The sequence below is a fragment of the Rhinoraja longicauda genome, chromosome 33, assembly GCF_053455715.1.
Source record: "Rhinoraja longicauda isolate Sanriku21f chromosome 33, sRhiLon1.1, whole genome shotgun sequence".
Classification (NCBI taxonomy): domain Eukaryota; kingdom Metazoa; phylum Chordata; class Chondrichthyes; order Rajiformes; family Arhynchobatidae; genus Rhinoraja; species Rhinoraja longicauda.
In genome coordinates, this window is record NC_135985.1 from 15,962,026 (window position 1) to 15,987,188 (window position 25,163).

A 25,163-nucleotide genomic window follows, 5' to 3' on the forward strand; every position below is an offset into this window, starting at 1 on the left:
AAAATTGGCTTGGTGAAAGGAGACACAGGGTGGTAGTGGTGTATTGTTATTCAGACTGGAAGCCGGTGACAAGTTAATGATGTGCCTTCAACATGTGCTGGGACCCTGTTTATCATCTATATTGATTTGAACAATAATATTGTTAACATGGTTAGTAAGTTTACAAGTAATACCAAAATTGGTGGTGCAGTGAGCAATGAAGAAAGTTATCTTGGACTACAACAGGATATATATGAACTTGTTTGAGCTAAGGAATGATAAATGGAATTTAAGGAGGACAAGTACATGATGTTGTATTTAGGTAAGTTATATCAGGGCAAGAGTTGCACAGTAAATGTCCAGGCACTGCAGAGCAAGAGACTGAGGGATGGATACAGGTAAATTGTTCCCTGAAAATGACGACACAATGGGACGGGGTGGCGTAGTAGGTATTTGGCATGCCTGCCTTTGTCAGTCAAGGCATTGAGTACAGGAGTTGAGATATCATGTTGCACGAGTCGTTGGTCAGCCCACCCCTAGAGTATTGGAAACAGATTTGGTTGTCCAGTTAGAGGAAGGATGTCAAGAAGCTGGAAAGTGGGCTAAAAAGATTCATGAAGATGTTATTGGGATTGGAGAGGCTGGGACTTTTTTCCCCCTGGATTGTAGGAGGCTGAAACTTATAGAGGTTTACAAAGTCATGAGAGACATAATAAGATGAATGGTCACACTCTTTTCACCAGGGTAGGGGAGTCTAGAACTAGAGGACATAGATGTACGGTGAGAAGGAAAAATTTCAACCTGGACCTAAGTTGCAACTTTTATCATACAGACGGTTGTGTGCATATAGAATGACATCCAATGGAAGTGGTATAGGTGGGTCCCAGTACAATATTTAAAATAAATTTGGACAGGTACATGGATAGAAAAAGGTTAGAGGGAATTGGACCAAACGCAGGCTAATTGGACTAGCTTGGATAGTCATCTTGGTCAGCACAGATAAATTGGACCGAAAAGGCTGTGTGACTCTGTGACTCTAGATGTTATTTTTTACTAGGTCCCTTGTAGAGAGGACTTTGGTGTTACAGCTAGATTTGTTTTCTCCATGTCACCGCTTCACTGCACGTACTTGCATGCATGCACGCGCGCGCACACACAAATTGGAAATATAATTAGAAGTCTTCATGGATTAATATTTGCCATTTTGCTCTTGCAACTCATTTTTGGAAGTTAATTTCTCTCGCTTTTAATGTAATATGTAAATGGCACCATCCCACGTGTTGCAGAATGTAGTCAATGGGTGTGGGAGGAGAGAGAAGAGGCCTTGGTAGAGTGAGACATTCTCTAAGTGCTTGAGTTTATGAAACTATTTTGTATCAAATGTTATTATGACTGCAAACTTCTAGGAATTCTGATATCCTAGAAAACCATGGTATTGTTAGTTTATTTGAAGTATAGCACAGCACCCTCAAATTAGGTTCTTTTATTTGAAAGATGGGAACAATTTAGATTGAGATCAAACGAAAATAGGCTCAGTGATTAAAAGTACAAAATGAATTTTCAAATGGATAAGAACAATTCTTGTTCCCCAATTATGCCAAAAGATTATTTGAGAATGGCTGTTTAAACAGCCATGGAGTTATAGGGGGATTGCACGTAAGATCGTAAGGCCAAAGTGTGTGATGCACGGAGTCGCTCGAAGCAGGGGTGCCGAGCCTGGAGGAGCGAGGAGCGCAAGAATGATGGCACGGTGGCGCAGTGGTAGAGTTGCTGCATTACAGCGAATGCAGCGCCGGAGACTCAGGTTCGATCCTGACTACGGGCGCCGTCTATACGGAGTTTGTACGTTCTCCCTGTGACCTGCGTGGGTTTTCTCCGAGATCCTCGGTTTCCTCCCACACTCCAAAGACGTACAGGTATGTAGGTTAATTGGCTGGGCAAATGTAAAAAAAAATGTCCCTAATGGGTGTAGGATAATGTTAGTGTGTGGGGATCGCTGGGCGGCGTGGACCCGGTGGGTCGAAGGGCCTGTTTCTGTGCTGTATCTCTAAATCTAAAATCTAAAGAATGGGGAGAGGTGTCGGGATACTCAGAGCGCCGGGAGGGAGCCGGAGACGCGCTGATGGGAGAAGACGGGGGAAGCCGAGCTGCAGCAAAGTGCAGCCGCAACATTGAACTGCAACACCCTCTCATTAGGACTGGTGAACAGAAGTCGTTCCAAACATAAAATAGAAGAAAAAGGCGAAGCCCTAGTAAATGCTTGCCTGCAGTATACGGCGTGCCCTCCAGTAGTCGTTGTGTGGCAACAGTACGGGTCAGGGGCCGTGACCTCACCTGCCGTGCAATCCCCCTATACAACACGGCAAGAAACCCTTTGGCACAGCTCATCCATGCCAATGAAGATACCCCATTTAAGTTAGTTCCATTTGCCCACATTTGACCCATATCCCTCAAGCTCTTTCCTATGCATGTGCCTGTTCAAATGTCTTTTAACTTGTTATTGTACCTGCTTGAATTACATAATCTGGCAGCTTATTCCATACATACCTAGCACCCTCTGGTGAGTAAATTGCTCCTCAGATTCCTATCACTCACCTCAAACCTATGCCCTATTACTTGATTCCTTGCATTCGTCCTATCTATTTCCTTCATGAAGATCACCCCACAGCCTTCTGCTAAAGTCCAAGCTTGCCTAACCAGGCTGTTTTGGCAACATTTTTGTAAATCTTCTCTGCACTCTTTCCTACTTAAAGGCATTTTTCTTGTAGCAGGGTGATCAAAACTGAACAAGGTACTCCAAGTGTGATGTCACCAATGTCTTGCGCAACTGTAAAATAATGTCCCAACGTCTATACTTATTTCCCTGATCGATGGAAGACCAGCAAGCCAAGAGCCTTCTTTCATACCCTATCTACCTGCGATGCCATTTTCAGGGGATGAGCACTCCTAGATCTCTTTCCTGTACAACACTACCCAGAGATTTACTGTTCACTGTGAAGGTCCTGCCCAGGTTTAACTTCCCAAAATGTAACACACTTGTCTAAATTAAACTCCATTAGCCATTCCTCGGTCCACTTGCTCAGTTGATCAAGATCCTACTGTAATTCTTAATAGCCATCTTCACCTTTACGATACCACCTATTTTACACCATCTGGAAACTTATTAATCGTGCATTGTACATTCTCATCCAAATTACTGATATAGATGACAAACAGCAATGGGCCCTGGACCAATTCCCAAGGCACATCACTCACTACAGGCCTCCAGTCTGAAAAAGTCTCCACCACTATTCTCTGCTTCCTATCATGAAGTCATTTCAGTATCTAAATGGAGCAGTGATTGTTAATATTCACAGTATGTCATCCAAGCTCAATCTGTAATGATGACATAGAGGGCTACATGCCTGGGACAAATATATCATGGTTGTTTATGAAAATGAAAGTGCCTTGTCTGAACTTGCATCGTTGCGTCAGTAACTTAATTCCTACCTTTGGGTATTTTATTTGACAGCAAACTTTTATGAATTAACCTTTTTTTCCCCTCAAATTAACTTATCATAATTATTTTTTCTTGTTTGCATTCAGAAATAACAGCAGGTATCACTTGATCAGTTGGGCAAATGGGCTGAGGAATGGGTAATGGACTTTAATGCAAGGTGTTGCTTTTTCGGAAATCAAACAGACAATAAACCATCACAGTGATTCTGGAATATATTGTAGAGTAGAGGGAGCTAGGAGTGCAGGTACAGACTTCCTTGAAAATGGCTTCACAGCCATAGGGTGGTCAAGAAGGCTTTTGGCACATTGGCCTTCATTAGTCAGGTATTGAGTATAGAAGTTGGGATGTTATGTTATAACAAGACGTTGGTGAGGCCACATTTGGAGTATTGTGTTCAGTTTATGATCATCCGGCTATCGGAAAGATGTTGTTTAGCTGGAAAGAGTGCAGAGAAGATTTATGAGGATGTTGTCAGGGCTTGAAGGCCTGAACTGTAAGGAGAGGTTGGCCAGGCAAGGACTTTATTGATTGGATTGCAGGAGGATGAAGGATGATCTTATCAAAGTGTATAAGATCATGAGGGGAATAGATCGTGTAGATGCACAGTCTTTTACCCAGAGCAGGGGAATCAAGAACCAGAGGTCATAGATATGAGGTGAGAGGGGAAAGATTTAATAGGGACCTGAGGGGCACCTTTTTTACAAAGGAGATGATGGGTATATGGAATAAGCTACCCAAGGGGGATAGTTGAGGCAGGTACTATAACAACATTCAAAAGACATTTGGTCAGGTACATGGATATGAAAGTTCTTGAGGAATATGGGCCAAATGTTGGCAGGTGGGACTAGTGTAGTTGGGAAACTTGGTCGGCATGGGCAAATTGTGCCGAAGGGCCTGTTTCCATGCTTTATGACTCTTTGACTCTGTGATTTAAGGCAATTCAGTTTCTGTCTATACATTATGTAGTTAGTCACATCACTGAAAGCAAAAAATAATGTATAATGTTCATTTGTAAGACATCAGGGTGAAACAGACCAGATGTGTTGGCACAACGTTATGGCACTGTGAATCCACAGTTATTAAACCATGATTGATTAGTGAAATAAAATCCAAGCTAGATTTTCTTTTATAGTAACCATTCCCCTTCAGCTGGCAAATGTGAACCGTAAGGAAAATGGATCAAAATCCTCCAAACGACAATAGTTTCAACATTATTCTTAGTGCATTCAGCGCGGTTGACGACAGATTTCTTCACAATCTCTCCAGAGTTGCTTTAGTAGTCATGACATTTTTGGAGCAGCATTTTTTTCCAACACTCTCAACCAGTGAATTGAAGATATGACTCATGGCAAAGAATTTTAGAGTGCCACAACAGTTAGGGACCTTCTCTCTGACCATTTGGGACTTTTGGGATTTAGAGATTATTTTTCCCACATCCTAAAGATGTGCTGGTAGGTTGATTGTCACTGTAAATTACCCTGGTATAGGTGGGTAGCAAGAGAATAAGAGGGGAAATGACATTGGTCTTCTGGGACCTAGCATAATCAGATAGTTAAATGTGTTCTGTGTAATAATTGGTGAATAAGCCTACAGTACCATACATTGCCAATATACTCAATAAACATTCTGTTTAAGAGGTGAGAATCTAAGATCTGGTCATTTCTACCAATAAAGCCAAGTTAATTTAAACAGGATATAGTTACTACTACATAACTGAGCAGATATTCTATTAATTTACTTGCACTTATGCAATAATGCAAAATGCTTTTATACTTTACCAAACCAGCTTGTAAACTTTACATCATTGAACGCGGTGAGTAATAGGACCAACAATCTTCGACAAAGATCTGAATCATTACAAGTAAACTTTTCAATTTCTACTTTGCCATGAATGTACGGAGAACCTGATATGGCTTTTGGTTTCATAGATTAGTGCTGGCAAACATTGATGCTTTATACCGCATTGCAACCTCAATTTTTCAAGTGCAGGCTGCATTTTTATTAGAAGTCACAAAAGGATTTTGAGATTAAGCAGCTCTGGGAATATAATCAAGTGGGTTTCATATTAGTCTCAGTGTGTGAACCAGTCAACTGTAACTCGGAAAATGTCACCCTTATTAACTCTGATTAGTTGGTGTAAGTCCGTACTTGAATGAGCGGAGCAAAGCATCAGCTATTGCAACTTTGTGTCCACTTGGGAAAGTATTAATAATTTGGTCTTGCCACCTACCCCTCAGTTAACAATGAACCATTCTACATTTCCTTATTATTGTCTGCTTTGATCTGTCGTTTTTTCACATTACCCTTCCATGTCTCTAGTCTCCCAGAGTCAGTCTGAAGAAAAACATCAACCTGAAACATCACCCATTCCTTCACTCCAGAGATGTTGCCTGTCCTGCCGAGTTACTCCAGCATTTTGTGTCTATCTTTAGTTTAGTTTAGTTTATTATTGTCACGTGTACTGAGGTACAATGAAAAGCTTTTATTTGCATGCTAGCCAGTCAAAGAAAAGACTATACATGAATAATAATAATAATAATATTCATTTATTGTCATTGCAACGAGTACAACGAAATTAAAAAATAGCCAATCCTGACGGTGCGTACAAACATATATGCAATAAATGCAAAAACAAATAAATACATAAATACAATTAAATACAATTATATGACCGATTTTTTAACGGTGTTGCCTAGTGCAAGGTAGTGTTCAGTTCTCGTATGGCCCTGGGGTAAAAACTGTTCTTAAGTCTGTTTGTTCGGGATTTGATCGACCTGAAACGTCGACCAGAGGGCAGATGAACAAACAGACGGTGGCCGGGGTGGGATGGATCTTTTATTATTTTGCCTGCTCTACTGAGGCAGCGTAGGCTGAACAGGTGCTCCAGGGAGGGCAGTCAGCAGCCGATGATTTTCTGGGCCGTCGTGATGACCCTCTGAAGGGCCTTCCTGTCCTTTTCTGAGCAGCTGGCATACCATGTGGTTATACAGTATGCCAGCACACTCTCGATGGAGCAGCGATAGAAGGACAACATGAGCTTCTCCTGCAGGTTGGTTTTCCTGAGGATCCTCAGGAAGTGGAGTCTCTGCTGTGCCTTCTTTACTGTGGTGATGGTGTTGGTAGACCAGGTGAGATCCTCTGCGATGTGCGTACCCAGGAACCTGAAAGCTGGTACCCTTTCCACACAGACCCCATTGATGTAGAGTGGGTCGTAATCTCCACTGGTTTTTCTAAAGTCAATTATAAGTTCCTTTGTTTTGGAGGAGTTCAGGACCAGATTGTTCACTGAACACCATGCTGCCAGCCTTTGGATTTCATCCCTATAGGCTGTCTCATCTCCTTCTGAGATGAGTCCAACCACAGTCGTGTCATCCGCGAACTTGATGATGGTGTTGGTGGGATGGGTGGGGGCGCAGTCGTGAGTGTAGAGGGAGTAAAGGATGGGGCTCAACACACAGCCCTGTGGTGAGCCGGTGCTCAGTGTAATGGTGGAGGAGAGGTGAGGGCCTATTTTGACTGTCTGGGGGCGGTTGGTCAGGAAGTCCTTGATCCATTGGCAGATGGTTTGGGAAAATCCAAGGTCGGAAAGTTTGGTGACCAGTCTGCTCGGGATGACCGTGTTAAAGGCAGAGCTGAAGTCGAGGAAGAGCATCCTCACATAGCTCCCCTGGTGTTCAAGGTGGGTCAGTGCAGTGTGAAGAGCAGTGTCGATGGCATCCCCTGTGGGTCGGTCGAAGGTGGGTGTGGGTCGAAGGTGGGTGGGAGGCTGGCTTTGATGTGCTGCAGGACCAGTCTCTCGAAGCACTGGTCTCTCGAATCCAATCGAGCCGTGCATAGTGCACAGATACAGATATTTTAAAATTGAATAATTGTTGAAGATGATAGCAGATCCTCTTCTGGGGCTGGCACGCAAAGAGTCGCCATGCTCAGGTGCCACCTGCTTTGTAATTGACAGTGAGGAATTAGGTTAAGTTTATCATTGTCATGTGAACCAAGGTACAGTGAAAAGCTTTGTCTTGCATGCTATCCAAATAGATCAGAGATACAAAGTTCCAGGCCACGATAAGATATCAAAGCACAAGTCAGATCGGGACCAAGGTGCACATAGAATTTGATGTGGAGAAGTGTGAAGTAATGCACTAAGGGAGAGCACAAAGTAAATGAACACCAAACAAGGTATTGAATGGTGAATGGGATCAAAGGGTTACTTATTTTCTTTAATTTCTACTGTACGTGGTTGATCTCTCTGTGGTAAAGATTTCCTCAATCTCACCACTGTATGGATAAATGAAAATTCTTTTGAATTCTATATTGAATTAAATAATGCCAATATTTGTGGGACCTAATTCTGGCTTTCTTTGCAAGTGAAAACACCTACCCTGTTAATCCCTTTCCTAACCTCAAACATATCGATCAGATCAGTCCTTGGTCTTCCCTCTTCTGGAATTGCTTTGTAATTTTTGATGACCATGATATAGTGAAAATTATTGGCAATCTGAAGTATTTACGTCACAAATGTGTCTTTGCTGATTGCTGCTGCTTTTGTCATCATTATTGACTAACCACTTCCTGTCCATAAACAATGAAATGTGCATACTGAAAACTACTTATTTTTATTTGCTGCATTGATTTTTCTGGATATTTTGCTTTGGGCACCCACTTTGTGTGCCACTAGTGTACTGATTATATGTCTATGATGTAATATGCTTATTGAACAAGAGTCTATTTTACTATTAGTACTATTTGCCTCTAGGTGTAAAGCAGTTCTTTTGAAATTGGAAGGAAAATTGTGGAGAGAACTGTACTAGGTTCTCCATATAAGTGGTAGAAGGCTATAACTTTAAAATGTTCCCAGAAATTCTATGTGGCATAAATCAAGCACACCATGTTTACAGCCTATTGATCTTGTTGACACAGGTAATGAGAAACAAATTATAAATTTGTGATAATGAGAGAGGAAACTTGATCAAGTGTATGTATCAAAACATCATCTCAAAGGTTGGTGATTATCTAATGTGTGTACTCTGAACTCTTCACCCTAGTTCTAATTCTTTCTCTAGGTTTTGTACCACATGACTTGACTTGTTCCTCTACTGTGCTGTTCGCCTGTTCTTTCCTGATGCCAAAATAAGCACCAACTCTGTCCTGCACTATTTTCTTATCTGTAAGTAAGATATGCCTATTCCTTTTTGCCCATCACTTTAGTGTTTTTTTAATGCATTATTTTCTGGCTTTGAATAAACAAAGTGGTAATAGTCAGAAGTAATGGATGAATTTAATTCCTGACCTGAAACGTCACATATCCATTTTCTCCAGAGATGCTGCCTGACTGCTGAGTTACTCCAGCATTTTGTGTCTATCCTTGGTATAAACCAGCATCTACAGTTCCTTTTTATTAAATAATGTATGACTTGCCTGATTTCTCCATTGTGTATTATATAATAGGATCTAAATTAGCACAGCTTTTATGAATTAAAATATGTTCATTGGCTATTTGTGGTCTTGATTCAGATTACTTCCAGACAGTCACATGTCGATTTAAATATTACATTTTACTGCTGTGCAGCTGAATTCCACTGTATTCTGATGTCTGGTGTCCCATAACTTGAAAATATTTTGGTATCTCTCAAGTGCTTTCTATAATTGGAAAATACAAACTGAGAGATATTCACAATTTGTAACTTGAATTTAGGGCTCATAGTGTTTTTTTATATGCTTAAATAAAATTTTATAAAACATTGATTTTATATTCAGAAATGTTTGGAGATAAGCAAGTAAGAGTTTAAGTGTAAGAAGTTTGAATGATTGTGCTCCAGTTCAGTTTGACTTTCATTAGTTCTATGTCGAGTTAGATTGACCAGTTTGGTTACCAGTGACTTTAATATTCACGATTTGTTGATAGGCTAATTTTGCTCATCAACTTTTCTTCTTTTCCTTTAGTTGTACATGTGACACCTTTTCAGAATGAGGCTGAGAATGCGAAAGGCTTCTCAGCAGCCAAACTCTGTCCATGAATCACGAGCAGCAAAGACAAAGCGGAAGCGCTCTGATGTAGATGATTCGGTGCCTATTATGGGGGCAAAACCTCAGAAAAAGGAAACTGGTTTGCTCTCGTCAATTAAAAGACTTATCCGAGGAACTGCAACAAAGGTATGACCAGAGAACTGCTGTGGTTGTCCTCTTCAAGTATTAATCTGAATGTTTACAGTTTGTTAGAAGTCAGGATATAAGTCTATGGTACCCTTTACCAATTTAATACAATACAAGATATTCTTTTTGCATCTGGACATCATCAGGAGAACATGATTTTGAGCTTTTCATTAATTTTGTGAAGATTCCAGGTTGGCAGTAAGGATGTGTTCCATTTTAGTTTCCTCTGCTTAAGTGAAGTTTGCTTCCACCTAAAAAAAATCTTTTCACGTCATCCATCTTTATGTGCATGCTTTCCAAAATGTACCTGAGGAAACCAATCATGTATCTCAAAAAAAGGAAGGTAATTGAAATGCATCTTAGCTCAGATGACTGACTTATTGTTTTAAATAACTGATCGAGTCACATTGGGTTATTTGTTTGATTGACTTTGTCAAGTGTTGTGCATTTCTTATTTGTCTAAGAGTTTTAATGAAAATGGAGCATTACTAAAACAAACCAGAACTGAATGTTTCTTCTTTAAAAAAAGTCTCATATTAATAACACTTAACAAAGATTAAATTAAGAAAAAAATATTGCCTAAAATACTTTTGTGCTTTTGCCTTGACCTGCTAAAAACAATTCTGATTAGGAAAATATTTACTTAGTGCAAAAGCACATTTTTCTAACTTTTATATAATGCTTTATTGCATAATTAAAATGGAAGACTTCATTGTTGATCATGATTGAAAGGGTAAACTGACATACTCTTATTCCAATCAGCATATTACCTCATGGAAAGGTTTATAATCAAAATGCTGCAACGGTTTGTATATTGCAACTGGAAATGGAAAAGGATCAGTTAATGTCTGCTTGTTTTTTTCATCATAATCCATCTCTATACGAAAAAGGAAAGCTTGAGGAAGGGAAGATTAATTTGAGGCCACGTTTCATTGAGCTATTTTGCTGAGATGGCTTGTGAATAAAATACTTTTAAAAATGTTTTTTGGGTAATGGGATAGAAAGTGGCGAGGGAGAACCGTTAACATTCAGGTTAATTTCCTATTTAGCATTAAAGTTATCTATTAGTTACATAAATTAGAAAGAGTCGAATCATTATACTTTCATATCTTTAGGTAATATGAAATGGTGTAATGCTTTTAGTGTTTATTTTTTGTAGTTGCTCTGACTTTAACTTTGGATCCTTGTGCAATCTGTAGAAGGGTGTTTCCAGATTAAATATGGAAATCACGGTGACATCAATCAAAGATCATTTTGCTGTTCATTCCACAGGCGGAAGCAGAGAATCCTCCAAAGAAAAAATGTAAACTTGATGGTGACCTGGATGACAACATGATCACTTCAACACCCCACACCGGCACAAAACCTAACAAACAAATCTCTAGAGTAAGGCGGAAAAGCCCGGTTAACGGAGGTCAGTAGAGGCCATTTCCTTTCATTTATTGGAAATCCAGATATCTCTTTCAGAATATCATTTTATAACCATTGTGATGATATTTATCACCAAATCTTATATTTGTTGCAGTGCAAGAGCCCTTTGAGTCTGGGTGGCTCCAAGCAGAGCACTCCCAAAAGGCCCTTTCCCCATGGCATTGAAATTCTTTTTTCTCTGGTGCCTGTATGGTTCCCTTTTGTAAATCTGAATGATTATGTTTCCTCTGCTCTTACAGGCAGTAAACTCCAGATTACACCTACCCTGTACTTGGTAGTTTGCTAGTTAAGTGACCGAACCAACAGCCAAAAGTCTGGATCATATGGCTAGATATATGTATTCAGAACCCAGCATGGCAGTTTGATGTTTAAATCTAGGTAATTAAATAGGACTGGAGTATAAAAAATATCTGGTTCGACTGAAGTAATTGTGAAACCACCAGATTAACAGAAATCTTCTGCCGTAATGTCCTTTTGGGGAAGAAAGTCTACTTTCCTTGTCAGGTGACTTATCTGTGTGACTCTAGACATTTAGCTGCCTCCTCAGTTCAGATTGGACAGTAAATACTGGCATCACCAATGATGTCCGAAAATAAGATACCTCTTCTATCCCTCCTGTCTTTTGACCAAAACTTCAAAACTGTGAACTTCTAAACCAGTACATCATTATCAAATCACCATTTAATATTTCTAGTGTAACAAATCTAGTTTTTTCCCATCTAACTCTGTACCTTCATATCCTTTCTTGGGCCACCAACTGGTAAGATCACATTTGAGTTACACTGTGGGTAGGCCATGTTTAGACTACTGTGTGTAGTTTTGGTTACCCTGCAAGAGGAAGGGTATCATTCAATTGGAAAAGGTGCAAAAAAGATTTGGGAGGATGATACTGGGTCTGAGGGGTTTGAGGTACAAGGAATGGTTGCGCAGGCTGGGTCATTTTTCTGTTGGAGTGTAAGAGGCTGAGTGGTGATTTGAGATAGATTTGTAAAATCACATGGAGCATCGACGAGGTAAATAACCAGTCTTTTCCACAGAGTAAGGGAGTTTAAAAATGGAAGGTATAGGTTTAAAGTGAGATGCAAAAAATTTAAAGGAATCTGAAGGACAACTTTGTTACAAAAGCGGGTGGTGTGTCTAGAGCAAGCTGCTAGAGAAAATGGTGGAGGCAGGTATAATTTTGACATTTAAAGATACTTGGACATGTACATGGCTAGGAAGGATTTGGTGGCATAAGAGCCAAGTGAGGCTAGCTCCATTGAACAACTTGGTTGGCATGAACAAATTGGACCAAATGTCCTATTGCCATGGTGTATATCTGATTCTGAAGGGATGTGACCAGAAATGGAAGAAATTACACATATTTGTACAAAATGATGTGGCGTCAGGGATGACTCTGGATTCGGCAGTGACCACATCAACACTCGCAATACAGTGAACTGGTGTTATATTTTATTTACAGTGATAAAGTCCAGGACTGCCTGGGGGTCTTCCGCCGCCAGAGCGCATTTGCGATGACACTGGTGTTGTCCTGGCAGCTCAGTCCTGGTCTTCAAAGGAGGAGGTGTGGTGATCTCAGTCTTCTTCCTGCAGTTTGCCCTTGCCTCGAGAGGAGGCACTGACAGTCCAGGTTTCTTGCTGGCAGCTCAGCTTTGTGTTTGAAGAGGCGATGCTCACGGTCTCTGGATTATCATGGCGGCCATTCTTTGCATTTGTGTGTGCGTGGTCCCTTGTCTGTGGGCATGAAGATGTTTCGGCATCTCAGGTTTGCCCCAGCCACTCAGTCTCAGTCTCTGGATTTCTACCCGGCAACCCAATCCTGACCACACAGTGGTACAGGTGGTCTCAGGCTTATTCCAGTAGGCCAGTCTTCCTCAAACATGCGTAGGAAAGAACTGCAGATGCTGGTTTAAATCAAAGGTAGACTTGAAATGCTGGAGTAACTCAGCCGGACAGGCAGCATCTCTGGAGATAAGGAATAGGTGATGTTTCGGGTCGAGACCCTTCTTCAGAATGTCTTGACCCGAAACGTCACCCATTCCTTCTCTCCAGAGATGCTACCTGTCCCGCTGAGTTACTCAAGCATTTTGTGTCTTTCCTCAAACATGCGACAGGGGGACACAGCTAGCAGGGAGGCACTCCACTTAGTCTTCCTTCCTTCCTCGCTCTTTTATTTTTTCTTTCTTTCTTCCTTCGTCCTCGTTCTCTCCTGCTTCTTCTCCTTGTCTGCCTCTCTGGCTGGAATGCATGGGTATTATAGGGAGTGGGCCGACAGGGGTCAAGTGGCCAATCACTATCAGCTAATTGGATCCAGCTCTTACCAATAATGCTGAGGATTGGCACCTCATAGTCAGTCAGCCGGTTAAAGGGACCAGAGTGACATCCAAGGGAGAGGGTGCTGTCACAGTGCTTACAAAGAGTGCACAAATTGATTTATTGCAACATAAGAAGGAAAGAAGCAAGAGCAGGATTAAGCTATACTGCGCCTTAGTTGTGCTCCCATTCATAAGATCATGGCTGAACTGTTCTCAGCCTTTGCATCACATTGATACTGCGTAGCTTTTGACACTGATTTATTTCCTCATTTTTTTAATGTGAACCATGCTGGCAAAGCTGGTATTTATTATCCATCCATAACTGCCCCTGAACTGAAAAACAATACACTAGTTAGCCTGAAGTCACATATAGACCAGACCAGGTACAGATAGCGGATCTGCTGGATCAATGGCAAAATCTTTCACTTGCACATCCAATAACAATCCTATTGTACCTGGACATTGTATACTTTTGTTATTTTATGTAATTCTATGGAAGAATAAGTCCAGTAGAGTTTCCATTGATATAAAAGTCTTTATGAACTTTTATATGACAATGTAACCACCAGTGTTTATGTTTTCATTTACAATTTTTATTCTTTGTTTTTACACCTTTGTTTTTTTAAATTGTCATCTAATTAAAAAGTGGAATAATTTTCGTGTTAAGCGGGCTCAAAATTAATGATTTGCTGTGTTGTTTTAACATACTGTAAAGATCACCTTGGTGTAAAGTTTGTTCTGTCCTAAAATTATACTTTAATTCTAATCTTAGAAAAGCATCATTTACTAAATCACATTCATTTCCTGCCCTGGTCATCCTATATTTCCTATTAAGTATACCATGTAATGTTTGGTTCGTGTTCAGTTCGGTTTATTTTTGGAGAGGCTCTAGTGATGCAATTGGAAGAGACTGACATAGAACATGCAACAGGAGACCATGTAGGATAGTAATACATTTGAAAGACATAGAGATTGGTGGAAGGGGAAAATAGGTGGCAGATGAAATTTTAATACAGAGAAATGCAAGAGATACATTTTGTTGGTAAGAATGAGAGGATGCAAATATAAATTAGAGGACACAACTCTGAAAGAGGCACGATCAGAGAGATCCAGGGTTTATTTGCATAGTTCTTTGGAAGTGCCAGTGTAGGTTGAGGAAAGTTGTTAAAAAAGTATATGGAATCCCATGCTTTATAAATAGAAATACATAGTACAAGAGCAACAAAGTCAGATGTCTGAGTGCTGCACTTTAGAAAATATGTAAAGATTTTGGATAGGTGCTGAAGTGATTTATTAAGATGATTCTGGGATGGGCAACTTCAGTTATATAAAATGACTTGGAAGATACAATTGTTCTCCTTGGACAGTGGAGGTAAAGAGGAGATTTGTGTAAGAAGGAACTGCAGATGCTGGTTTAAACCAAAGATAGACACAAAAAGCTGGAATAACGCGGCACGGTAGCACAGCGGTAGAGTTGCTGCTTTACAGCGAATGCAGCGCCGGAGACTCAGGTTCGATCCTGACTACGGGTGCTGCACTGTAAGGAGTTTGTACGTTCTCCCCGTGACCTGCGTGGGTTTTCTCCGAGATCTTCGGTTTCCTCCCACACTCCAAAGACGTACAGGTATGTAGGTTAATTGGCTGGGTAAATGTAAAAATTGTCCCTAGTGGGTGTAGGATAGTGTTAATGTACGGGGATCACTGGGCGGCACGGACTTGGAGGGCCGAAAAGGCCTGTTTCCGGCTGTATATATATGATATGATATGATAACTCGGCAGGACAGGCAGCATTTCTGGAGAGATGGAATGGGTGACATTTCGGGTCGAGACCTTCTTCAGATTTAAAATCACCCAGGGTGCTGAGTAGATAGAGAAGCCATAGCAGAACCAGGGATCACAAAATGAAGAAGATTTGCAAAAGGACTGAAAATGACATGAGGGAAACTTATTTATGCAGCAAGTGGTTAGGGACTGGAATAATATTGGAGGCAGAATGCACTGGAACATTCAAAATATAGCTGAATATGTATCTCAAAGAATTTTGCAGGGCAGCACAAAGAATATAAATGGCTGGAGTGCTCTTCCATACTCTGTTGGAACTCTGTGACTGAATGGCCTCCTTCCCTGCTAAAACTATTTTGTGATGCTTAAATGTTTACCAGTCCCTTTACCAGATGGCAGGTGGTGGTGACACTCTACCAAAAAATTCATAGTTTGAAGTTAAGACCACTGAATGTTATCCGTTGAGTAATTTAACAGCGAAGGGCTTGGTGTTCTCTGAGCTTGGCATCCCTGACCTGGTTCAGCGGCCTTGACTGCGCAGCTCGCCACCTGGCAATCTTTAACATGTGGGGAGATCATGTGTTCATCCCATGACCATGTGCATTATATCAATTCCTTAATTTCATAGGCGATTGAACATTGAAACACAATGTGATGTTTCTAGGCCATGTCCTTTCTCAGGATAGGCAGGGGCTGATTACCCACCCACTGTCCAGAAAAAAGAATCAGCTGAGAAAGGCTGCTGTGTTTCCATGCAAATTACTGCATGTAAATTAAAACTTAAAATAAATTTATAAGACCAGCTGCTTAATTATTTCCAACAAATAACTCCACTTTGTTGACTAGATGGTTACATGGACAGTGTTGAGACACGTTGTGGTTGATTCTCATCACCTTGCACCAAAGAATTTCAGAGGACCTGGTGCAGGCACCTGTTGATGGTGAGGCTGCACAGTCCCTTGCTGAGATCCACTTTGTTGGCAAGCTGGTGATTGGGCCAAATAGAAACAAAGGTTGACCCAATAACTCCATTGGACAATCTTGCCACATGCATAATCATGTCTTGAGAATATTCTGCGAAAGCTCAACGAATCGCCACTTTGGCCATCCTGATTGTGGTTTACATCCCACTGCACACGGATGTTTGCATGGGACAGACTATCCACCGATGCCAATAACCTTGAAATGAAGTACTCTGAGGTACAAAAGCTTAAAAACACATGCCACCCCACCAGATTCAAGAACACCTTTTTTTGCCTTTTGTCAGACTCTTTTATGGACCTCTCGTATGTTGAGGGTGAATTTCTGATTTTCTAATCTGCCTTGTTGCGGACATTGCACTTGTTTTTAATCGGCACCTACTCGGTAGCTGTAACACTCCATTCTGCACTCTTATGTATATTCTCCTTTGCACTTCCTCATCTGGATAGCAGGCAAATCAAAGATTTTCACTGTATTTTGGTACTGTAAAACCAATACCGAGAATCCAAAGCAGTACCAAGTATATTGTTCTACACATTTTCCTTTTTTTTGGATGCCAATTTTCAACAGGATTTTTGCATTGTAGTCTGAAATAAGCATTTACCTCTGAGAGTGGAATTACTAAACATACAGAAAGTCTGTATGTCAACTGACACCTCTGAACACTGCTTCAGCATTATTTGAGCTGTTCAAAGAAAAATTCCTCTCTTCGTATGTATAAATCTGGTTGGTTGTTGTTACTAATGCTTCTAGCCTTGGGGCTTGAATTTACTGGATATTTCACGCACAATCTTTGTTCTAAGTTTTTCTTGTGTATTTCAGTTATAATTAAAGTTCTGTCTAAAGTGAGTTATATTTGTCCTGAATACCTTTGTACCCAATTTAAAACACAGGCTGCTAATGATAACAATTGTTAATAGGAGAAATTACTGACTGTAACTAGGGGTGAAAATGCTTTAGGTGGGAATTTTGCATGTTGGACGACAAAATAGGTTAATTCAGAACTTAAATTTCCAAGATTTTGAATAGATCATTTATAATTGACCAATGGTAATTGAGACAGAGTAAAATTGGATTGTAAAGTAAAATGGAATATTTTGTATGAAATTGATTTGACATTCTGTGGTTTTGCTCATAAACATAGGTTAAACGATTCTGTCTCATCGCTTTCTTTTTCTTTTCACTTTGTTTCCATTGTCCTCTTTGCCTGTCTTTCTCTTGTTTAACATTTTGTATGTTTTCCCTTGCTGTATGCCTCTTGCTCTATATGCCTGGCACGTATTGTTTGTCAGTGAGTGATTCCATATGTTGAATTAGCATTGTGGTTATTCCATATGTGCAGTCGTTCAGATAACTTACGATGCCATGGTCTGATAATTACTGCCAGATTTACAGATAATGAATTCTTCCACCAGGTGAATTCTTCCATCATAGGATAATGATGATCCACCCAGACAATTCTGTAATTTCTGCTATTGTTGTGGCAGGCAGCAGATCTCTTCAGTGTACGGATGGATCATGGTTGGCCCTATTTGAAGTAGCTTGGTTGAAGTGGGGGATTGGGTGGGGGAAAATTGAGAAAAAGGGCAGTTGACCCAGTAAAGTGTTGTGTTGGCATTTTGTGAATAAATTAAGGTTTGAACTATTAAGTGGGATAGCCAGGCACCAAATGACCCTTAGACTGGAAATGTCAATAAAGATTATAATTTATTAATTGCTGTAGAGCGTTAACTAGTTTATAAGTGTGTTAAATGTTGCCAATAAATGTTATTTGACCTTTCAATAGTGGAAAGGATGCAAGATAATGGCATTGTATCGTGTGACACAGAATTAATTTTTGAATCAGTTTGTTTAATTTATTTTCAGTCCCATCATCCATGAGTGATTAGAAACACGATGTTGTTACTGAGCTTTTATAAATCTCTCAGCATGTGCGCTTATTGAGATACAAATCTGCAATTACTGTGTACAGATGTTATCCATTACTGTATAGATTATTCCTGGTTATTTTCACAGTTTGGAAGTATTCATTGTAATTGTATGCAAGGTCATTGCAACAGGTATGTGATACTTTACTGCATGAACCAATGAGCAATAATTTTAGTTGTTAATTATGTTAATACAAATGTGTATTTGAACAGATAAAATATACTCATAAATTAATGTGATATACCAAATGTACACAGTTGAACATTGAAATGCAGCTGCCTTTTCTTCCTCTACATCTAGATTCGTTCCCACCAATATAATATACTGTCTCTCGTGCAAGAGGAATAACATTTAACATTTGTAATTATTTGTCACTGTGTATAGTAATTAGAAACATAGAAAAATAGGTGCAGGAGTAGGCAATTTGGCCCTTCGAGTCAGCACTGCCATTCAATATGATCATGGCTGATCATCTAAAATCAGTACCCTGCTTTTTCTCCATATCCCTTGATTCCTTTAGCCCTAAGAGCTAAATCTAACTCTCTCTTGAAAACATCCAGTGAATTGGTCTCCATTGTCTTCTGTGGCACAGAATTCCACAGATTCACAACTCTGGGCAAAAAAAAAAAATCCTCATCTCAGTCCTAAATGGCCTGCCCCTTATTCTTAAACTGTGACCCCTGGTTCTGGTCTCCCCCAACATCGGGAACATTTTTCCTGCATCTAGCCTGTCCAATCACTTAAGAATTTTATATGTTTCTATGAGATCCCCTCTCATCCTAAATTCCAGAGAATACAAGCCGAGTCGACCCATTCTTACATCATATGTCATTCCTGCCATCCTGGGAATTAACCTGGTGAACCTACGCTGCACTCCCTCAATAGCAGTAATGTCCTTCCCCAAATTAGGAGACTGAAATTGCACACAATACTCCAGGTGTGGTCTCACCAGGGCCCTGTACAACTGCAGTAGGATCTCCTTGCTTCTAAACTCAAATCCTCTCGTAATGAAGGCCAACATGCCATTTGCTTTCTTCACTGCCTGCTCTACCTGCATGCTTACTTTCAGTGACTGATGTACAAGCACACCCAGGTCTCGTTGCACCTCCCCTTTTCCTAATCTGACACCATTCAGATAATAATCTGCCTTCCTGTTCTTGCCACCAAAGTGGATAACCTCACATTTATCCACATTATACTGCATCTCCCCACTTACCCAACCTATCCAAGTCACCCTGCAGCCTCATAGTATCCTCATCGCAGCCCACACTGCCACCCAGCTTTGTGTCATCCGCAAACTTGGAGATGTCACATTTAATTCCCTCATCTAAATCGTTAATATATATTGTAAATAACTGGGGTCCCAGCACCGAGCCTTGCGGCACCCCACTAGTCACTGTCTGCCATTCTGAAAAGGATCCGTTAATTTCTACTCTTTGCTCCCTGTCTGCCAACCAGTTCTCTCTCTGTCAGTACCCTACCCCCAATACCATGTGTTCTAATTTTGCACACTAATCTTTCAAAAAAGGCTTTTTGAAAGTCCAGATACACCACATCCACTGGGTCTCCCTTATCCATTTTACTTGTCACATCCTCAAAAAATTCCAGATTAGTCAACCATGACTTCCTCTTCATAAATCCATGCTGACTTTGACCAATCCTGTCACTGCTTTCCAAATGCGCTGCTATAATATCTATAATAATCAACTCCAGCATCTTCCTCACTACTGATGTAAGGCTAACTTGTCTATAATTCCCTGTTTTCTCTCTCCCTCCTTTCTTAAAAAGTGGAGTTACATTGGCTCCCCTCCAGTCCACAGCCGAGAGAACATTGGAAAATGATCACCAATGCATCCACGATTTCTAGGGCCACCTCCTTGAGTACTCTGGGATGTAGACCATCAGGCCCTGGGGATTTATCTGCTTTCAGTCCTAACAGTTTACCCAACACCATTTCCTGACTAATGTGGATTCCCTTAATTCCTCCCTCCCACTTGATTGTAAATTGTAATTACAACACAACTTACATTTGCTATTTGTTTTTTTAAGAGACTGGAGGTTACAGAAGTAAACAGAATGGAAAACTAACGATAGTTAATGATGTCGTTAGCCCTCCACGAACTGCCTTACTGGGAACCATCTTTTCTCCTGTTTTCAGTTTCTTTTCACCAGCAAACAAAAATGGTAAAGTATTAATTACTAAAAAACTTTCTTAAATGTAGAACTATGTTAATATGAAATTAAGTATTGCATTTGATTTATAGTAATACTTTTTTTTAAGATGCTGTTGTAATGTCAGGAAGCAGCACAAGTAACATTTATGTACCATGTAACAGAAAGTTGGGTTCGGAGACTTCAACCACAAACAGTGTATAGTCATCTTATCAGGTCTGCTCTTGGAAAAATCTGTCCAAGCAGTCCCATTCCCTAGCTTCTACCTCGTAATGTTCAGTTGTCCTTTTGAAATACCTGCCCATTTGATTAAAAATAGAACCTGATTCCACCAAGCTTTCACTTGAAAAGCAAATGTGTGCATAGATTTTCAGCTCTTTATGCATAGTCTGCCCATCAGTAAGATCAAAACTGATTTATTACCTCAGAACCACCATTCTACAATTATCTATCAATTATAAACAAAAATATTGGCCAAGATGATTCTGTATCCTTTTCTTGTGACATCTTTTGGAGTTCCCATAATTTAAATTGAGTATTATGGTATTGCACTTCAGAAATAATTATATAAGAAAAGCAATAGAACTATAAACACAAAAAAAACAGAGCTCATTTTGTACTTGATATTACTGGCATTTTTGGTATGTTAAGCATTCAATCATTTTAAAAAAATAAGTAATTATGAATTAAATTTGTTTATTCTTTCCACACACATTTGTGTTTTTTTTCTTTGTTTTTTTTCCTGATACATTGCACTCTTGTGCAACAGAAATTATTTGACTTGTGCAATGTCTCTGACATTAAGCAATTCGCGACGGGTCTTAATGAATATATAAAAATGAACAGTAATTAAAAATGCTTTGATTTTCATTGACCATGCAGTCAGTCATTGACAATGCCAGCCATTCTGTGCACGATGATGACCTGCAAGTTAGGGAGAGATTAGTGCCAGTCTGATTTTTTTTAGTGGGCACGGTGATGGCCTGCAAACAAGAGAGAGATTAGTGCCAGTCTGATTTTTTTTTTAGTGGGAGGGGGCAAAAACAGACAGTTGGAAATACTCAGTAGGTCAGGCTTAAAACAGAACATAAATAAAGTATCTAATATGCATTTTTGAGATACGATTTAATGCTTGTGATCTCGTTTGTAGGAACATCAGGATCTGACTCCCCTGGTCAAGCTGTGGAGGCTGAAGAAATAGTCAAACAGCTGGAATTGGAGCAGGTAGATGAGATAACCACCAGCACTGCAACATCAGCAACGGGAGGACTATACTCTGGCCAGGCAGTGACAGCACAATCACCGTCCCCTGACAGCAGCTCAGATAATTCAGAAGATAAGGTCGCCAGTAAAGGTCATCCAATACCAGGTATAGCAGACATTTTAGACAAGCGGATGTGTTGCACATTCTGGTAGCTAACAAATTCGTTGGGAATTGACAGTAGTGGTGTTTGCGGACAGTGGTGCACTTTGGGCTTTTGGAAAGTTGAAGAAGGGCTGGTATGCTATGAAGGGATCATTACAGTTATTCATCTCAGGAAAAAATGTGGCACAAGACTGCCCTGTGCATCTGGTTTCAAAACTCTTAGCTATAATGCTGATTTCAGTCAGCAGCCCAGCCTCCTGAATGTATACTCCGAAATGCAAAAAAAAAGGTTTTGTGTGCAAAATACTGCATGCGATTTCACCTGGACTATTGTGTTCCAATGTGGTCTTCCTACCCAAAGAAGAATATACTTTTAAATGGAGTGCTGTTGAGATTCGTCGTATTGATTTCTGAGATGGTAAATTTGTTGTATGAGGAACAATTAAACAGATTGGCTTAACTCTTCTGAGTTTTAATGAATAGGAAGCAGGCTAAATTCTTAAGAGGCTAGCAGAGTGTGTTTCTGCTGGATGGGATTATAGAAACAGGGAATCACAGTCTGAATACAAGTCAGATATTAGAATATATATGCAGGTGTATTTATTAGGCCCATTCCTCGTTTTCTTTGTTACGTTTTGTATCAATGATATTGGTCATGTAACAATATTAAAACCCTGATTGTTTGTTTCTATGCTATGTGCATTATTGGTCACTGAAGACTTCCTAGCATTGTGCTAATTATAAACTACCTTCACATTTGGCAATTTTCCAGGGTCTTTTGATTTTCCTATATCTGCCAAGCAGATGTGTCGTGTGGCCTATTACCATGTTTTCATGTCTCAGTCCCCCATCCCCATTTAGGCAGTGTAGTTCCCTAAATCATTGTCCTCAGCATGCCTTTAGGACTCTAAGCAAAGTACCATTGGTATTTCAAGCTGTGAAATTGCAAGTTACCATACTTGTGCTTTAGAACTGGTCCTATACTTTACAGTTAGGCATTGGTTTGCAAGGATTACTGGTGACGAGAATAAAATCAGTAAATGTTGGTAGGACTTGGTGTCTGTGGAGAGAGAAACAGCTAATATCTCACATCTAAGATCCTTCATTAGCTTTCAAATTTCTAGCATCTGAAGGTTTTGATTTCCCCCCAGGGTTCTGAAAGAGGTAGCTTCAGAGCTAGATTTTTTACATTGAGAATTCTTTACTCGAAGCTGTGTAGTGAATGGCTTGTTTCCCAGCTGACTATCAGAACTATTCTTTTTTTAATAGTTCAGCGAATAATTAGATAGACAAATGGTTATGTTGGCCTTAATTGCTGGAGGCCTTGAATACAAGAGCAGAGACATCATAAACTTATAAAAGGAATTCATATATATCCATGATATATAGAAGGAAGTGATAACAAGGCACTAATAGGATTTAACAGTCATTATGGATTTCTGAAAGGGAAATCATGTTTAGCAACTCTGGAATTATTTAAGGTTGTTACAAATAGAATACGTAAGGCGAACCAGTTCTACTGTATTTGGATGAAGAAGGCATACAAATTATTAAGATTGATCATGTGTATTGGCATGGATTGAGAGTTGGCTAATTGCACAAAAAAATAGAATATTTTATGTTGAGAGGCTATGGTCTATGTGTGCAGACTACCCTGCTCATATAGCTTTTTGAAAGAGCAAAATGGGGGTTGAGGGTGTGGAGGGAGAGAGGAGAAATGCTCTAATGTTAAAGTACATGTCAGAGTAAGGTGTTCTGATCATTCATTTCCTTAAACTAGGTAATTATATGAAGCATGCAGTCATCTGTTTTCAGCCATCTTTGCATTGTTTACTCTTTATTTAAACATTTTTAGCACCGGAATTGAATGTGACGAATGCAGAACTCTGTAAGGCAATATCTCCTCCTGGCACTTATCCAGAGGTACCTGCTCACCCGGAGGCAAGCTATGAAGAGGACTGGGAGGTTTTTGATCCGTAAGTTTGCCAACACTTGTTTATCAGAAATTGCAAATTGTGCAAACTTTATAACTTCATCATTAATATCAAAAATCAGTTATGATGCTTTTTATTGAGTATTAATTTTATTGATTTGCATTAGGCTGAAGTGTACAACTACTACAAAAAACCCTTAAATATAATATTTTGCTACGAAGAATGAAGTTTTGTTGAAGAGTTAGTTGCTCGGGGAATAAAACACATTTAAAAATGTAAAGTGACACAGCACTGAAACTGTCCTTCGACCCTCACATCCATATCGACGTTTTTGCTCATCTACACTAATTCCCTTTGCATGTTTTAGGTCCCTTTTCGTCTATGCTGTGCCTATTCAAGTGCCCATCTAATTATATCTTAAACGTAGTGATTGTATCTGATTCTACCACCATGTTTGGCATTGAGTTCCAGATTTGACTGACACTGTGTAAAATAAAGCTTTCCTTTAAAATCTCCCTTAAAACTTCTTCTCACTTTACACCTATGCCCTTTTGATTTTTGAAAGACCTGTCATGTGGAACAGATTCTGACCATCTTGCATATTAATAGGTCATAATTTTATACGCATCTTATCAGATCACCTCTCACCTTCCTTTATTCCAGAGAAAACAAGTCTAACCTATTAATTTTCTCTCCATAACTAAAGAAATCCAAACCAGTCAATGTCCTGGTGAATCTCCTCTCACTCTCTCCAGCACAAATCACATCTTTCCTACATTGTGGCAACCGGAACTGCACACAACACTCCAAGTAAGGTCTAACCAGTGGTTTTCAAGGTTGCGACATAACATTCCAACTTTTACATTCTACACCTCGATCAATGAAGGCAAGCATCACCCTCTTTCAGGGAACTTTGGAAGGTCACTCTGTTCATTAACATTTAATAGCAACCTGCTAATTGCTGTCCAACCCCTACCTGGCCTCCCTAAATATATCACTTCACACTTGTTGGGATTAAATTCCACCCGCCAAAGTTTAGCTCAATTTTCCATCTGATCATTATCATGCTGTGGCCTTAAACAATGTTCTTCACTATCCATAATACCGCCGCTAATTATGATTATTAAAGATTACTGTGAAGCCAGGGATTCTATGATTAGATCATGATCTAATTGAGTTGCAGAACAGAAATTGAATAGGCTCTTCCTGTTCTTATGTTTCCTTGTACTGAAAAGCCAGATTTTTTTTAATGGCTCCAGAAAGCTGGTTATATATTGGTCAGAGTATCAGATTGAGCAGTTGGTGTTTAAGACTATGATGCCTTTTGTGAATCCATGGAACTTTATACCTAGAGAGGTGTGAATGTTCGGTCAGCTTACATTAGGGGAGGGATTGATTTTTGGTGTTATAAGCATGGAGATTTAATAAGAAAATTTAGTTGTGGTTCCAGCCCAGCCATGAGTTTATCGAATGGCAGAGTGTGCAGCGTGTATTTTTAAATAATTTTGCCCATCACTTTTACCATCAGTTTTAATATAAATTGGTAACTACAACCTACCTTTCTGTTTACTGTAAATTATTTTGCATTTAAATGAAATAAGAATTTGAGATGAAGTGCTGCTATC

The 25,163-nt window shown here is 39.8% G+C and overlaps 1 protein-coding gene across 1 annotated transcript in view; it reads left to right on the forward strand.

Annotated features, from left to right (window-relative positions):
• The window catches only part of ctdspl2a (CTD (carboxy-terminal domain, RNA polymerase II, polypeptide A) small phosphatase like 2a), a 59,048-nt gene that overhangs the window by 13,174 nt on the left and 20,711 nt on the right, over positions 1–25,163 (forward strand). The window contains exons 3-8 of the mRNA XM_078427590.1: positions 8,539–8,642; positions 9,419–9,628; positions 10,901–11,042; positions 20,116–20,250; positions 21,389–21,607; positions 23,460–23,580. Of these exons, the coding sequence (XP_078283716.1) occupies positions 9,443–9,628; positions 10,901–11,042; positions 20,116–20,250; positions 21,389–21,607; positions 23,460–23,580 (803 nt within the window). The 5' untranslated portion in view covers positions 8,539–8,642; positions 9,419–9,442. The remainder of the gene's footprint in view (positions 1–8,538; positions 8,643–9,418; positions 9,629–10,900; positions 11,043–20,115; positions 20,251–21,388; positions 21,608–23,459; positions 23,581–25,163) is intronic.